Source organism: Camelus ferus, chromosome 28 (assembly GCF_009834535.1).
Source record: "Camelus ferus isolate YT-003-E chromosome 28, BCGSAC_Cfer_1.0, whole genome shotgun sequence".
Classification (NCBI taxonomy): domain Eukaryota; kingdom Metazoa; phylum Chordata; class Mammalia; order Artiodactyla; family Camelidae; genus Camelus; species Camelus ferus.
In genome coordinates, this window is record NC_045723.1 from 2,638,943 (window position 1) to 2,656,878 (window position 17,936).

Consider the following 17,936-nt stretch of genomic DNA (forward strand, 5'->3'; position numbering starts at 1 on the left):
GATCCCTCCCTTACTCCTCAGTTCCTGCCTCCCTGCATTAATACTTTTAGTCTGATGCTGAGCTGATGTCTCTTCTTCTTTCATATTTTTGGAAGTGGATTCCTCCTTTAAGCTCTTTGTCATAATCCTGGTGACCCCCCTGCTTTTGGGAATGTACGCATCACTTTTAATTAGGTTGTGAATTTGAGGGTATCACAATGCTGCCTTTCCTTTTCTATTTGCAAAAAGCAACTAAGATTTTCCTTATTAATAATCTGTACCCTATTCTTATCTAGCCCCAGGGCTATTACTGACAAGAAGAAGAGAATTGGGGGGATTTTTTTTCATTTTTGAAATTAATGAAGCTAATTTTACCAAAAATCATTGAACAGAAGTGAATAATTTTGTATGTCATTGTTAAAATGTGTTCAAAGACAACAGTAACAAACAGCCCGACAGTTTTGGAATGTTCCCAGTGTAAGAGCTTTTATTCTGCTTCCACGCTCGATTAGAGGGACCTACAACAGACTAGAGACAAAAATAATTAGGGAGGGCTCAATAAAAATTTCCAGAAAACAGTAAGATAGGTAATGTTCAGCCTTGCAGCTCTCAGACAAGTTACTAGGTCTTAATTTCAGTCCTAACATTAAATGATAAAATTCCTAATCCAGATGAGATGCTCAATTTAAAATAAGATGGCAGACTTGGATTGGAACTACATCATTTCAAGATTAGAACTACAGATTTCAAAAAATTTAAAAATCCCATGACAGTAATCTGTCAGATCAAACTTCTGGGTGGCGTGGGGAGTTTACCGGAAGACTGAGTACAGTTCCGTGAGGACAGGGAGAAGAACGGGATAAAGAATGGCCCGGAAAAGCCAGAACCACTAAGCTCAAACAGGCAGGGGATCCGGGTGGAGGGCGGCAGGGAATCCGCCTGTGCTGCAACCAGGGCGGGGAGGGTGGGGGGAGGGTGGCCTTACCTCAGCAGGGGGGCTAGTCCCACAGTGTCCGGTGGCTGAGGCAGCCCTGGAGGGACACTGGCTCTCTCCTACATGGTTGCCACCAGCTGCTTTAAGCTTTCCCAGCGATGCTCCTCAGCCCTTTGCTGCTTTACAAGGGCAGGGTGGGACTGCTCCAGGTGGAGGCGTGGCAGCGATGGTGTAGCTGGTTGACTCCTAGACCCCAGGGCCGAGGACCTTCTCTGGGAAGTGGATGTCAGCGTTACTTAAGGGTGTTAGAGTTTTTGCTGTGGTGTGGCCTAAACTGGCCCAGAACCTGGGCAGTGACCGCATGTGCACTATCCCTGGGAGAGGTCTCAGGGTGTTCCGGAGACAAACGATGTCGTCCCCCTCCCACCTTGGGCTTGCCGTGTCTCTTGGGGCAGGACTCTCGGGACCTGTTGCCACGGGAAGAGTCGTCTGAGTCCGAGGATGCCATCTCCTGGAGAGGCAGCCTCTTGGCAGCTTTCTTTTTCTTCCTTCTAGAGTTCTCCTGTTTTAGTGCTTGTGAATCCCCAGTGTCAGCTTCTTGGATTGGCCATACTGGTAAAGTAGAGTTTCTCATGTCCATGTCTTCCCTAGAAAGAGAGAGAAAGAGAGAGATCAGGGTTGCCCTGGTCTTGACAGCTGATCTGTCTACAGAGATGTCCAAGCCAAGAGGTAACAAGTGTGGGTGAGGATGTGGAGAAAAGGGAACCCTCATGCACTGTTGGTAGGAAGGTAAACTGGTGCAGACACTACAGAAATCAGTATGCAGGGTCCTTAAAAAATGAAAAATAGAACCACCATCTGATGCAGCAACTCTACTTCTGGGTCAAAAAGCCCAAGTAAATGAAATCAGTATCTTGAAGAGATATCTGCCCTCCCCTGTTCACTGCAACATTATTTACGATAGCCGAGATATGGTAACTAAATGTCTGTTGGTGGGTGAATGAATAAAGAAAATGTGATATGTATGAAATATTATTTAGCCATAAAAAAGAAGGAAATTTGCCATTTGTGACAACATGGATGGACCCTGAGGGCCTTATGCTGATTGAAATACGTCAGACAGAGAAAGACAAATGCTGTAAGATCTCACTCATATGTGAAACCTAAAAAAAGCCAAACTCATAGAAACAGAGAATAGCATGATGGTTGCCAGCAGGCTGGGGGAGTGGGAGAAACGCGGAGATGTTGGTCAAAGGGTATAAGAAATAAAATAAAATATATTGGGCAGTTTATTTTATCTAGAAGTGTTGTCCTTCGAAAAAGGCCATCTTGGGAACACCATGACCCCATTCTAGCCATGCCATCATGACACTCCATTTTGGGAACTTGCTTTTTTCAAAGCCTTCAAGGGTAAATTAAGGACAACAGCTGCCTAGTGTTAAAACTTATTTTGTTTCCATAATCGGTATCTGCCATCTTGGATCACCCAGCTTTCACTCTGAATAAATGTGACCATGGCTGCTTCAGAACCTTTTGGAAATTGTGAAGAAAAAATTAGCAGATGTGAGAAAAGATTTTTAGTTATTTTTAAACAGAAAATCCCATCAATCAAATCCCTCTTCCAAGGATTAAGAGTCATCTACATGTGATACTTTTCAAAGACCCAGGAGGTAATTTCCAAGAGAGATTAAAAAACTGGCCACCCGCTACTAGGATAGCTGTTGCCGAAAAAAAGAAAAAACAAAACCAAAAAGTTAACAAGTGTTGGCAAGGATGTGGAGAAATTGGAACTCTTGTGCACTGATGGTGGGAATGTAAAATGGTGCAGCTGCTGTGAAAAACAGTATGGCAGTCCCTCAAGATAGTAACAATAGAATTATATGATCCATCAATTCCACTGCTGGTTACATACTCACAAAAAGGGACCCAAACAGATCTGTACACTGATGTTCATAGAAGCATTATTCACAATAGCCAAAAGGTAAAAGAAACCCAAGTGTTCATTGACAGACAAGTGGATAAACAAAATATGGCAAAATCATGCAATGGAATATTGTTTAGCCTTAAAAAGGGAGGAAATTCTGGCACTTGCTATAACATGGATAAATGTTAAGCCAAGTGAAATAAGCTCATCACAAGATGACAAACACTATGATTCCACGTATACAAGGTCCCTAGTCAAAATCATAGAGCTAGAACATAACATGGTGGTTGCCAAGGGCGGGGTAGCGGGGAGAGGGAATGCGGTGCAGAGTTCACAGGTGCAGAGTCTCAATTTGGGAGGAAGTTCTGGAGGTGAATGGTGGTGATGATTGTATAACAGTGTGAATGTATTTAATGCAATTGATCTGCATGCATTAAAACGGTTAAATTTTATGTTTGGTATATTTGACTGTAAATTTTTAAAAAATGGTCTGACTAGTAGCAGTAGCATTGGCAAAATTCTTCCCAGGAGACCACCAACAAGATCATCTTGAAATGTTAATGCCAGCACCTGTGTGGATGTCTAAGTTCTGTGAGGCCAGGTTCTCGGAGACTCATCTTGAAATCACACTGCAGGGTTGTAATCACCAGCCTTGTTCTTCGAAGTCTAAAGTCTTATCCACCACACTACCATCAACTTATCCCTCAAATTGCTACCTCCCTCCAGAGTAGACCAAGTTGATATATACTACTTCCTTCTCAGAGGTTTTTCTCTATCTCCCATGTATTAGGATTGGTCCCAGTCCAGTTTACAAGCTATAACCTGTCAGAAAGAAGAGAAACAAGGAAGGAGGCGTGGGAAGAGAATTTTTCAGGTGCATCAGAGGTACCCAAAGAGTAAGGTAGAGGAGGGGCTACCAACCCACCTGAAGGACACTAGGAAGATGATCTTGGGAGGAACCCAGGAAGAAGAGACTCTAAGACCAAGAGCAGCGCACATCTGGCCCTCAGTAGGGGGTTTGTCACCTAAGTTATGAACAACCTGAAGGATTACATTGGAGGCAGGCAATAATGAAACAGAGGTGCCCTTGTCATGCAAAGATGCAAATAATATATTATATGGAAAAAAAATCTGCAAACCAGAATGTATGGTACAGCTTCATTTCTGTTTTTAAGACTGAATGCATGGGATGATTGGAAACCTTTGATTCAATCTCTTAATCGTTGCCTCAGGGAAATGGAGGCCAGTGGAATTCTCACTTCCTCCATATTAAACAATCTTTTCTCAACTGTCATAAATAATGAGAAACAAGGCTTTTTATTTTGAGGAGAAAGAATCAACATAGCAGAGAAAACACTCTAGAAAGACATACATATCAAAGTATAAACGTTTATTTTTGAAATGAGGGACTATAGATGTTTTTTTATATCCCTTTTGCTTTTAATTCCTAAATTCTATTAACTATGCATTACTTTTGGAATAAGAAGAAAACCACATAAGTTGTCATGATTAGAATAAATACGGGCCGGGATTTTGATCCTGGAAAAGGAAAAGCCTTTATTTACATAAACAAAGCATACGCTGCTGGGCCACCCTATTTACTCTCCAGAATGACGGAAGTTGACCAAGTTGAAGATATTCCACAAGGAAATGTCCCCTCATGGGATGGGGGAGCAGGGTAGGTGCGATCTGATGTGAAAGCTCTTAGCCACGCCCTCCCCATCCAGGCACCTTCCCTCTGCTTGGCCCAGCCCACTCTGTGGGAAGGGGAGGGGTGGCCGACCTTTTGACACCGGCTGGTGGGCTGGTGGACCGTCTCCATCAGCAGGCTTGGAAAGGCACTGCTAAATGGCTTTCTTTTGCCCCATCTCATGCCCAATAGAGTTAAGTTAAGTCCCCTATGCATAACTTTAGGCTACAGAATTGGTTAAATAACATGACAAATGGGCCAACACTGCGGGGAGCCAGGCACTGTACCTTTGTGACCTTCGCTGACCTTCGCGGGCTCTTCAGAAGCAGCTGGTTCCACTTCAGGGAAGAGACAGCTGAGCACCCTCTCCCTGCTCCCTCTCTGTGTCTAGCTAGACCCACCGGTTCGCTTGATCAGGTATTGTCCCCTTGGCCCTGTTCTTGCTGGTTTCCTGAGGCCTCAGGTTTTGTTTTAAGCCATTCAGGCATTTTTTTTTTTTCTTCAACTGGAGGTACTGGGGATTGAACCCAGGACCTTGTGCATGCTAAGCATGCGCTGTACCACTGAGCTGTACTCTGCCCCCAGGGCTCGCTTCTATTCTGCCCTAAGTGTGTCTCATAGAACATGAAGAACAGGAGGAACTATGGAGTCAGCACCGAACAGGTGTCTGATAAGGACCAGGAGGCCCCCGAGTTTTAGCAATGCAGGGGCAGAAAATGGAGAGGCTGATGAGAAAAGGCTGTTGTCATCCAAACAGCTCCCACTGGCCCTCAGGAGTAACGAATCTCCACGACTCTCTGCGTTCTCATCCCAAGCCCGAGCACGCTTTTTGAAGACGCAATAGCATCTGTCCCCCCAGATAAGGTAGGACACACAGACAGGGTAAATGCTGAATGCCTGCTTTCCCAGCCTCAGGACCTGACCAGAAGGGACCGAGGAAGCGCGTGACATACATGGGCTTAACGGGTTCAGAGGCACAGCTCCTTCTAAGGGAAAATAGTCAGTAGTGGCCAAGCGAGATTATGAGAAGTGATTCATCTCATGCAATGTCAGAGGCCGCGCTGAATCTTGAAGTTTTCATCAATGACTTAACATCCGTGCTGTCGGGAAGGCAACGTGAGGCCGTGTGACACGGAGTAAGGGGAGGGGTATCCAACAGTATGGGAATTATAATTTCCTTGGAGGCACACTCCTAAATCCAAATAGCTTGATGGAAAATTAACTGCTCAAGGAAAGATAACGAGAGACGAATATTTTGTGTAACAGAAACTGAGAGCTGGCCGCAGACCCAGACAAACCTCATGTGAGCCCCGGGACGGGGTCTCCTCTCCAGGACTCTCATGCCCAGCCCTGGCCCCAAGGCCACACAGTTACCGGCACACATCAGCAAAAGAACACTCCTGTCTTCAGGAGCTCACTGCCCAACAGCCTCCTTTAGATGCCCGGTGACTTTTCCGGAGCACAGAGGAAACGATTCGTCCAGTCTGGCCTCGCTTTGACCACACTTAGAAGCTGGCTCATTTCTTCAAGAAATCAAACTCCCTCTAAGGCAAATCTTCTTAAAGAGGGAACTTGAAGGTAATTTGCCCGAGTCTTGCTCTGCCAAGAAGGAAGGGAGAATGGATTCCAGCTCTGCTGGGAGGAATTCCCAGCCCGCTACACGGCACCAGCCACGTGGATTCAGCCCAGGCCTGCCAGGGGCGCCCTGCCCACAGAAGCATGTGGTCCCCGCCTGAGGGTGGTTGAGGCACGTCCCTTCACTGGAGAAAACCAGAAGTCAGAGCATGAAGCCCACCAGGATGTTTCCCCTGAAGGGGCCAGAGGTCACAGCCTTCTGACGTGACCAGGACCTCAGGGTGCAGGAGGTAGTCAGGGAGGAGCTGGGGCTGTGAATCACCAGCCTGGTGAGGAGGGAGGAGGCCAAGATGGGGGAGAATTCCTTCTGGTCCACTCGCTTCTTGGAGTTAGGAGAAATTACACGTGTGTTCTCTAAATGGACAAAGTTATAGACACGTTAGGGAATATTTTCGTTTAGAACAGACATCTCTGATGCCACGAACTGTAGAAGAGCTCACGGACTTTCCTGAAGGTGAGGCAAGAGCAATCATTCCCCTCCACCCTCTCAGGAGACACAGCTCTCTCAGGAGGTGTTAGAGAACGCGGTCACCAGGTTGCCAGGGAAGGAGAAAACTGCAACAGCCTCACTTCATTTCACACCACAAATACAGTGATACTAAAATTCTCTCCTTTAAGAATTAGTTCTTTCGCATTTAGCAAAACAGGTAACATATTTTACAAGCCAACCTTGCTATAAGTCTTGAAGAATCATTTAAGTGTCAAAATTTTGAACTGAAAATGAAAATTTGCATCAGCGGTGGCCATATTCTGACAATTTTGAACCCCTTCCCCTTCCAAATGCTTTCCTTCCTGCCTTCACTGTGTACCACCCTCTTTACGAACCAGGAGAGATTCAAACAGTTACTAATTTGGGGAGTGAGGGGCTGCAGAGACAGAGGGAAATCAGTCAAGCAAGAAAAGTGATGATAACGCAAACAACAGTTTAGTGACAAAACAGAGAACTAGTTCTTCCTCAAGGGATAAAAATAACAATCTGACACATATCTTTGAGTTGTTCTGCAAACATTAAGACCACCCCCTCCACTGACCCAGGGGGAGGGTGGTGACTACATGCCGACCACCTGCACGGAGACCCCAGACTGGTTGGAACTTGAAGGCTAATGATCAAGATTCCTGAAACACCACCCTGTTACCTCACCACCAACCAATCAGAAGAAAGTCCACAAACTGATCATGCACTATGCAACCCTCACCCCAAATGTTGCCATTTAAAACCCTTCCCTGAAAGCCATCAGGGAGTTCGGGTGTTTTGAACATTAGCTACCTATTCTCCTTGCTCAGTGCCCTGCAATAAATGTACTTTCCTTCACCACAACCTGGTGTCAGTAGATTGGCTTTGCTGCACGCAGGCCAACGGACCCAAGTTCGATCTGGTAGCAGGAACGAGACGATTCCCACTGTGTGTCAAGCACCTGCTTTGCACCAGGCATGGCAATGGCCGTCTCCAGTGCTCACACCACCCTAACCTCATGATGAAGCACAACTTCTGAGATGATAAGCAACCTGCCAGGGACACATAACTGAGTGAGTGTGGGGCTGGGACAAGAGCCCAGGTCTTAGTTTCCGACGCCTTTTCCACTGCAGTCGTCAACCATGGTGGCACACTGCAACCACTCAGGGAGCTTTAAACAACCTGATCCCAGGTCCCACTCTCAAACTGTGATTCTGAGGCAAGAGCACAGGAGCAGTCTGGGATGGAGATGGAGATAAGAGGTCCTCAGTGTCAACAGAGCCATGAAGCATTGGATGAGGGTCAAATCAGGCAAGGAGGATGTCCAGAGAGAGGACCAGCCTCAAGAGGTGGGGCTTAGAGAAGGAGGGCGTGGCCGACAGGCAGGTCAGCATGAGTGGAGATGGTGGGTGTGAGTGTGTGAGGTGCTGAGAGGGCCTTGTGCAAGCAGTTCCTGCAGGGGGCAGGGTGCCACACCCCAGGCTTAGGGAGTCAGCAGGAGGTGAGACAGCTGAGCTGACGGGCTGTGAGTCTGCACGCAGAGCCGGGCGGCGAAGGCAAAGGCAGTGCTGGACTGCCCTGCAGAGCGCAGGGATGTCTACTTGTTTAGGATGTGTGTGCACAGGTGTGTGCACGTGTGTAATAGGGGAGGCAACTGTGGGTTTTCGCTGAGGTGAAGGCATTGGGAGAGAGGAGCTAAGGTGAGAGGGGAGGAGAGTCCAGGACACGGGCAGAGGGGAAGGGCCTGGTGGACAGATCAGACTTGGACGAGAGGAGGGACTTTGACACTGCGGGGATGATACAGGCTTGCACAAGCCCAGGGCTGGGGAAGGAAGCTCAGGGAGAGAATGTCTGGTGGTTCCTGTTCATGAAGTACGAGGTGAGGCCATTTGGAGATGGATGTTGGCACCCGAAGATGGCCGCAAATTCCAAGTGAAGTTGTAAGGTGTTTCCTGGATCCCTTTCCCCAGCTCATGCTCAAAACCCACCTCCACCTCCAAGGTCAGGGCTCCGGATTCCAACTTTGATGCCCCTCGTTGGCCCCAGGGACTTGGGGTTTTGCCTGCTCTCCAGGCCTCAGCTTTTTCGTACTGATTTTGCTTTAATCCACCTTTCCAGCTTTTAGCAATCCTGCTGCCTCAGATGAAAATGTGTTCACCCTGCTGTCGCCCCTGGAGATCCACCCCATCCCCGCCACTCACCTGGGCACAGGCAAGCCAGGGCCAGCACCTCACTCTCACCCGGAAAAGGGAGAGGTGACAGGTGACTGGTCCCAACTGCAACTTAATCTAACTAGTACTTTATGGTGAGACTTCATTATTTGAATCCTTACAAATAAAAGGAAAATAAATCCCTCAGATTTGTGGCAGGATTGAACACTTTTTGGAAGGGTCAGTAAAATACGTAATGTTGAATCTGAGGTCAGAACCAGACAGACAAACAGCCAGCAGGTATAAGGTGTGACGCTGAAGGCAGGGACAGTCGTCATGGAGCTGCATTTTAAGCAGGAGGTCCCCCACCCTTGCTTTTCTCCCCAGGTATTTAGAGATCATGGATCTCAACTCAGAAACAGAGTAAAGGTGCAAAGATATAAATAAAATTCAGAAAGTAAAAAAGTTGGGTCCACTTACACTTTTGAATCTTCCAGAATTGGAGGTGATTTTATATGAGAGCAAGAGAGAGCATATTTGTTTTGGCTGATCTTGATAAGTGCACTCCGAGGGCAAAATTCCTGTAAAAATACCAAAAGAGTTCATTCAAATTTAAATCAGAAATGTCCACAATTCAGATGTAATTTTATTCTAGCTCAACCCATTAGAACAGCTACTAGGCCATTATCCTGTTCCAGGCGGTACTTAAAGGGCAGTTTAAATGCTTGATAATTTTACATGGAATAAAAGTCATCATTTGGTCCTCTTTGTTATTTCCCCATATCCTGGATTATTTGCCAAGTCCGTCCACATAAGATGTGTGTGTACACGTTGTGTGAGCACACACAAACACTCCTTCATGTACACACCTTCCCGTCTATCTTAATTTCAGCCTTGGCCATCTCTTTCCTAGACTTATAAACTGTCACCGCCACCCCTTGCTGAATGTCCCACCATCAGCTCGAGTCTCCTAGAATTTCTATCAGAATTGTCCTCAGTGTCCCTCCCTAAGACCATGCCATCCGGTCCAGGGCCCCACTGCCCTGTGGGTAACTTCCAAGGTCCTTCCTGGGCTCTGAGGCTCTTTGTCAGGGATTCTGGGTCCCCTGCTTCATCTCTCCCCACATCTGGGACCTGCCCAGGGCCCCGTCCCTTCTAACGTCCCTTGTTCTGCTTTCTCCTCTCTTGCCTGGTCTACAGCCTCAGAGCAGGGCCACCGGGCTGAGATGTTCCCACCCGCTGCCCTTCCAGGCTGCTTCTTCACTGCCATCCAAACAGCTCCAGGAAAGCCCGTTGTCTCTCAGGGAATTTTCCTGGGTTGGTAAGAAGACGCCCTTTCCCTGTCTTGTTCTGTTAGATTGGATACCGCGCTCCTGGGGCCACTGGCTCCGATGGTCTCCACTCATCCACCCTAAAATTCAACCCTTCATCCTAAAATCCATTCACCATGACCACTTCCCTGATGGACATGCCTTGCGCTACAGTCAACGACTGACTGGATATTATTTAAATACAGGCAGCTGGGCACAGACATTCAGGGTGCAGGCGACTGAACCAGACTGCCTGGGCTCAGACACCCGTCCCACCGCTTAGCCTGGGTGTGGTGCACCTCTCTGCTTCGGGTTTCTTATCTGAGGATGGGGATAATAGTACAGACCTTTTAAGCTTTATTTCTTCCCCCTTAACAGAGGCGCTGGGAACTGAACCCAGGACCTTGTGCCTGCCCAGCACGCGCTCTACCACTGAGCTGCACCCCCACCCCCCACCTCACAGAGTTGTGAGCGTTCAGCTGTTCACCGTGGGAGGCACTCGGGTTAGTATTTGTGCTGCGTAAGAAGTGTGTAACACAGTGAGCGCTGCTGTTTGGTTCGCTGCTCGGTGCTGCCAATACATTTTTCAGGCATATTAAGTGGACCATCAAAATGATGTTATTTCCATTAGAAACATCATGCATTCAAGTACTTTATAAAGCAGTTGTGAGACCTTGCTCTTCGTCAGGAGCCGTGCCAGGGATGCAAAGACAACTAGGACGCAGTCCCTGCCTTTAAGGAGTGGGGTGATCGGAGAGGCAGCCAGCGTGGGAGGAAGGCAGGACAATGTGCGGGGGAACCTGAGGGTCTCGGCAGAAGTTGGGCAGAGTCTTGGGGTGGCAGGAGCTCTTATGGAAAGAAGATGGGGAGGTGGTTCAGGAAGAGGTAACACCCAGGGGCTTGAAAAAGCCCCGTGTTCATGGAGCAGTGAGCCTTCCACAGAGCTGGAAGCCAAGCTCACAGGGCAGGCTGGGCTTGGGCTGGGGTCACATTGTGCTTTTCCTTGAGTTTTCTGAGAAGTGAGTTTGGGGGCAGGGAGGGTACATCAGGCAGGCAAGTGATATCATCAGATTAGTAAACTGATAAAGATTGTTTTCTAGAATTTCAGGGAAAATACACAGGGAAGGACAGCAGACTCAGCCGCAGTAGTTGAGTCCTATCTCTAAAATGGGTTAATGAAGTTTCCTCTCGGGATCCTTGAGTCCCTAGCTCCTGGTCCAGCTTCCTGCTTCCCTTACAGCACGCTCGGTCTCAGCCTCTAGCAGAACGGGAGGATCTGTAACAGCACCACCATTCTCTGAGGGCAGACCCAGGTCACGTCTCAGCCCTCCCTGGGCCCCCTCTACAGCCCCACTCCACCGCCTGCCACCCTGGCACCTGCCCTCTCTTATCTCAAAGTGCTGCTCACCTAGCTCCCTTTGTCCCCAGGATGTTGTCCAAACCCCTGCTCATGGGGGTACAGCCTTCTCAACTGAAGGCAGAGAGAGAGTGGTGCAGTAAGAACCCGGGGAGGCTGTGGCCGAGGCCAGGATTGGAGTGAGCCTCCCCAGCCATCAGATGTGGAATGAGAGCCCCAAAGACCATCTGATGGGTGAAGGTGTGCTAGGAGGCCATGGCGACCTTAGTGAGGGCAGATTCTGTGTTGCACAGTGAACAGATCTCTAACCACAGGGAGTGGATGTCGGGGTGGTGGTGGATAGATACAGCTAAAAAATCACTTTAGAGACTTCCAGTAGTGCCAGGAAAGAGAGAAGCATTGCCCACAAGAAAGGCAGGGGTAAAAGAAGCTACTTTCTGCTTACAGAGAAAGTTCTTTTCTAAATGAAAGTCTACTTACTCTCCGGTTGTTACACTTTAAAACTGTGTAGAATTTATCTTCAGCTGCATCTTGGTTTGGAAGGGCTATGACAATGGCGGGGACATAAAAGTCAAATCCTTTGGGTACCACAATTTTGGCAAACACGTAATCTCCAACCTGTAGATGAGAACATAATTCATAGCAAATATTTTGCTTACAGATGTTATAGACAATATCAATATAAGCTTGTTTTACATCCCCCAAGATGATTAGCAAGTACTAATGCTAGAATTCAAATATTTCTTTTTTCTCAATTGGAAAGAGTCACTAGTTCCAAAATTCTCTGGGCTCACTGGGCCACAGCTAGAAACTTGTGATCAGTTTGGGAAAGCCTCATTTTTAGCAGGACTTCACCTGACAAGGGTCCCAGGGACAGCTAGCAAGATGGCAAGGGGTCTGGAAACCATATCCTACAAAGACTGGTTGAAGGAACCTGGAATGTCTAGAGACAGGCTGGGACCTGGGACCTGGGACCTGGGGCCCTTTGCTGCAGTGCCTGCACCTGGACAAATGTTTCCTTGAGCAACAGAATACAAAGAAACTATAAGGGGCCAAAAGTAACTGTGTGCATGTGAAGTTGGGGTGAGTTATGAGCAATAAGATATAATAAGAACAAAAACCCAACTGCCACTTCTGAGGTGCGGGGAGCAAAAGCAGGGCACTGCCACACAGCACCACCAAGGGGGTGGGCAGACTACCTGAGCCACCCCTCTGACCCGACCCTCTTGACCTGCTCCTACCCTCACCCCATTCTAGGAACCAGCTGGTCCCTCCCAACCCCCCAGGGAGTGAGCAAGGGCGCCTGTTACTTTTTTTTTGCTGCAGCACAAGTCCCAGTAAAGCCTTGCCTGAATTCCTCCTCTGGCCTCTTATGGATTTCTATTGATTAAAGGGTCCAGGAACCCGGGTCAGTAACAGTTTCACACGAGGACCACAGAGAGAATGAACAGCGCCCTACACATCTGAAGGGTGATCAGGGCAGAGGAAAGGACGAGGTTTGTTTAATGTGGCTCTGAAGCACATACATGGGGAAAAGTCACCAAGAGAGAAGTTCCAGTAGAAAGCAAATCTCATGAAGGGGCACCCAGGGCTGCTGGGCATCTGTCAGGTGGGGAGGATTAATGGTCAGGGGCAAAGTGCACTGATGTGTGCCCCAAGTCTGCCCGGGGGAGGCGGGGACAGACACCAACGTGGAATCCTGTGAGTGCTCCCAGGGTGCTCTTTGCCCTGGCTCACAGTATCAAAGAAACAGCAGCAGTGGAGATGGGGGAGGGCTTTTTCTACTCTCTGGCCTTGGTGCTGGGATGAGGATAGCGCAAGGGGACAGGCTAGACACAGCACCGCTTTGACGAATTTATAAGCAGATGAGAGCACATCAGCCTGGCTCACCCCTCAAATGTATGTTCTAGGCATCAAGGTCTGGCATCAGCTGACTACGATGTCAAGGAACGTGCTACCTCTGCGCTTTTTTTTTTCTTAATTGAAGTATAGTCAGTTTACAGTTTCTCTCTGCTCTTGTTATTAAATCTGTTTTAGTATCAACTTCTGCAGTTCATGAGTACCAGCAGCCATAGCAAATCCTTTCCCCCAACTGTCTAGTGTCTGTTAAGTGACAAGGGCCTCAAGGGGCTATGCAAACAGGTCTGTGCTGTCCTGAGCTCCTTAACAGGGTGTTAGCAGATCAGGGTCAGGAGCAAAGAGATTGCTAGGCAAGAGGTCATAGGAACAGGGGCCACTGTTATCCAGAGCTCTGGGAATGGTGAAAAGGGGCCCGGGAAGAGATGGCTGGAGCAGGTACCTGGAGCAGCGGGCAGGGCATGGCGCCCCCTACAGGTGTGATGAATGAGATGGGCACGACCTTGGTGTCTCCATACCGGAAGCCCACGAGCGCATGGGTGGGGCTCACACACTTCTTCACAAGCCCTGTAAGGAGTCAGATTTAAAACAAAATATAAAGACAATGCCTATTCCCTTAGGCTTGCCCCAGCCTGTTGACTTCACTGAGCTGTAACACTTTGCCCGTTTCAATCAGTGTGCCACTTCATTTCTCCACCACATAACACTGGATCCTGTGGGATGCCTGCTCGGTCAGAGTGGTCTGGAGCTGAGCTGGGAAGCTGAGAGAACACACGGAAGCCCGTTCAACCAGCATCACCAGCACCGTCCTGATGGGAACATTGTTCCTAGAAATGTCCTCTCCCCAGACACGTCCTAGCATCCTATTCCCTTGTTTGTTTCTTTTAGCCATATTTCCTTCTGTAACACTTGGAGATAGAAAATCGTTATTGTTACGTTGTGAACGTGAAAGGAAATATGAATTCCCCTCATCAACTTATCAGCTAATATTACACACCCAATGGCTTCCCTAAAATATACAATCAGTGAAGGAAGAAAAGAAAAAGCAGCAAGTTTTCTTGTCTTTTAGTTATATACATAGAGATTATTCTAACAGGAAAAGAAAATACTGGTGTTAAGGTGCACGTATTTTGTCATTTATCCTAGTTGAAATTTCTTTTCCCATTAAAAAGGGATTATAAGTATTAGGGGGAAGTTTTGACATGACATTTCCCTGGCAGTGACAGCTGCACTTGGACCCCCTAGTCCGAGACAGAAATGTGCTCGACCCCACTGGGCTCCCAGGGTGTGAGTGCCTGGCACCCCTGCTCCAGCTCCCATGCTGGCTTTGACAAATCCCATGTCCTTTCATGTGGCAAAGAAATAGCTGCTGATTTTCGATTCTCAAGTTCACGTGTCTTGTTTTAAATGGCCAAAGAAAGGGAAAACAATTTTTTTTTAATGTCAGTATCATGACAGATGATAGGAAAGGCTAGAAAATGATTCTAGATTAAAGATGACAAAAGAGACACGGTAACTAAATTTTAATAACGATTCTGAATTGAGACCTTGTAGGAGAGAAACAAATGCTATAAAGGCTATTATTGGGACAATTAAGATAATTGAAATATATAGTTAAAAGAGTATATAATAATATTGAATTTCCTGAATTTGATAACTCAACTGTGGTTTTATTAAGAGAATACCCTTGTTCCTGAGAAATACACACTGATGGATTAAGGGGCAAAGGGGCATGATGACATTACCTAATCTCAAATAGTTCAGAAAAAATAATGTGTGTGTTATGGGTAGAGCGAAGGAGACAGAGAGAGAGAGAATAGAAAAATAAAATAATAACGGTGGTAAAATAAATGTGACAAAATGTTAAAAATTGGTAAATCTGGGCAAAGAGTATGTGGGAGTTTATTATTCTTGCAAATTTTCTGTAAGTGTAAAATTATTTTTTATAAAAAAAAAAAACTCTATAAGGGTAAAATAGAGTTGAAATTCCCAATTAAAGAAAAGATTCATTGACTTCGGTGCAAAGGGAGGAGGACTGAGGGGAGGGGAACAAAAATTAAGGACATCCAGTTACCCAGGCCTCATCATTTAATTCGGCAGAGTCAATATTTACTAACTAGCCACTAATCACAATAACTGAGTATAGGACTAAATTAAAATGTTTATTAACTTTAAAATGACTTATTTGAGCCACAAATTAAAAATTCCCAAATGGCCAAATCCCATGGAGCTATTAGGAGTGCGTGTCCCCTGCTTCTAGCTGCATATTTAAAACCACCGGGGCAATGATCACTGCCCACGTGGCCTCAGGTACTGCGGTGGCTAAGTGTGGGCCCCGTTTCCCCGATTCCCCGGGTGAGCGGCAGTTAGTCTTCTGCATTTTCTTATCATACAGGGAAGGTGCTGGGGAAAAGTTCGAGCAATACTACTTTTTCCTGGGACCTTGGCCAGCAAACTGATCCCAAGCCTTAATCCAGGCACATTGGGAACCCAGTCCTTTCATGTATTTCCATTCAACTGCCAAATTAGCCTTGGATCCCTTGCTACGGCTCAGATTCAGAAAACCAAGCAGGGCTGGCCTCCTATGATCACCTCTCAGCAAATCTGAGCCCCAGAGAAATGGAAGGTGCTCAGGCCCTGCTCTTGAAAAGCAGAGTTTCATTATCTCACACATCCAGATCCGTATTTACTCCCATCCCATCAACTTCCAAGCACATTTACCCAGTTTCAAATGAAATATCCTAGTTGTCAGCTCTACACATGTGCCTGCAGGAAACCCAAACTCCTGTTGAAGTATTTTCCCACTTCAAAGGCAGATTTGATTTAATTATGCTTAATAAATAATTATTTTTTAACTGGTGATTGACAGATAATGCCTACATGTAAGAGCAGCTATATTTCGAAGTATAATCTCTTGACAGCTCTTCCTCAGGGTTCTTTCTCTAAGCTTTCTTTTCCCAGTAGGACTTTACCATGATTTCAATGACGACTTTTGTGTTGAAGTGTCAAAAATCTCTATCTCCAGACAGATTTCCTCTCCAGACTCTAGACCCATATCTCCAACAGCCTCTCTGAGAACTCCAGTGCCTCATGGTGCACCTACAGCTCATCATGTCCCAGACATACCTCGTTATCTTCCTGTCCACACCATCTCCGACAGGTGCCATCATTTACCTTATGGCCCAAGCCAGGGACCTAAGTGACATCCTAATCCTCTTTGTATATACTCTTCACACAGCAATGGGAGAGATTTTTTCAAAACTTCAAGTATGATTATGTTTCTTCCTGCTTTAAATGTGGCTCCACAATAAAGTCCCAACTTCTTAACATGACCCATTATGAACAGCCCCATACCCACCTTCTCTGAAGAGCTTTGTTACCGTCTACCCTTCCTTTGCATTCTAGGTCCCAGCCATAATCTATTTTATTTCTCCAGACATATGCTTTTTTTCACCTCTAGAGCTTCACACATACCATTTTCACTATCCATAGAGCTCTTGCTGAACCTCACCTGGCTGATTCCTTCAGGATCACTTGCCCCAGATGTCTTCAGCAAACCTCTTGGATCCAGCCACACTGGCTCCCGGGAAGAGGATGTCGTGGGCACTCCAGCCTCAGGACTTTGTACTGCTGTTCTCTGTGCTTAGAGCTCTCTCCCCTAAAGAATCTCATGGCTTTCCTGTCCTTTTTCAAGTCCTTATTCATAGGCCACCTTCCCCAGAAGCTCTTCATTAGCCACCATATTTATTTATTTATTTATTTTAAACATTTTTTAATTGATTTATAATCATTTTACAATGTTGTGTCAAATTCCAGTGTTCAGCACAATTTTTCAGTCATTCATGGACATATACATGCTCATTGTCACATTTTTTTCTCTGTGAGTTATCATAATATTTTGTGTATATTTCCCTGTGCTATACAGTATAATCTTGTTTATCTCTTCTACAATTTTGAAATCCCAGTCTAGCCACCATATTTAGAATTGCAACCTTCACCTTGACACTCTCAACTCCCTTTGTGGTTTGATTTTTCTTCACAGCCCTGGATCTGAGACACTACATATTTTATTTATTTGGTTGCTTGTCTGTCTCCTTCACTAGCAAGTAAGCTCCACAAAGACAAGAATTTTCTTCTGTTTCCTCACTACACTAGAATACTTAGTAATATTACACTCATGGAACATAATAGATATGTAGTAAAAATGTGTTTACTAAATGAGAGATTTAAAATAAACAAGTTTTTCTGGCTATTATTTCCCCACAAATATGAGGAGAAACCTCACCATCATTTCATTTTAGAAGTGGAGTACCTTCATACAGCTCATCAAGTGTCAGTGTTTTAGGGAAAGCACAGTTTGAGAAATTCTAATTCCTGATACCACATTACTTAACAAAGGAATCTTACAAAATAAAACATCTACCTGGAAAATAAAAGCCATTTTCATCACATCTTGCAATCACCTTCTGGCCTTTGAGTGGATCCGGTTTTTTGGATTTGATTTTCTTTGTTGGAGTTCCTTGACTTTTCTGTTGCTTAAGAGAAAAAAAAAGATAAAACATTAATAATTGGTAGAAAAATTCAATGCAGACAGTGAAAACCACACAGGATAGCTTGGGATTCTCTACTTGAATCACACTGTTGAA

General features: G+C 46.2%; 1 protein-coding gene across 1 annotated transcript in view; it reads right to left on the reverse strand.

Annotated features, from left to right (window-relative positions):
• Window positions 1-456: 456 nt before the first annotated feature.
• Window positions 457-17,936, reverse strand: part of VWA3B (von Willebrand factor A domain containing 3B) — a 122,905-nt gene continuing 105,425 nt past the window's right edge. Inside the window, 6 exon segments of the mRNA XM_032469556.1 lie at window positions 457-1,316; window positions 1,318-1,560; window positions 9,247-9,347; window positions 11,914-12,051; window positions 13,733-13,857; window positions 17,714-17,825. Coding sequence (XP_032325447.1) covers window positions 1,160-1,316; window positions 1,318-1,560; window positions 9,247-9,347; window positions 11,914-12,051; window positions 13,733-13,857; window positions 17,714-17,825 — 876 coding nt within the window. The 3' untranslated portion in view covers window positions 457-1,159.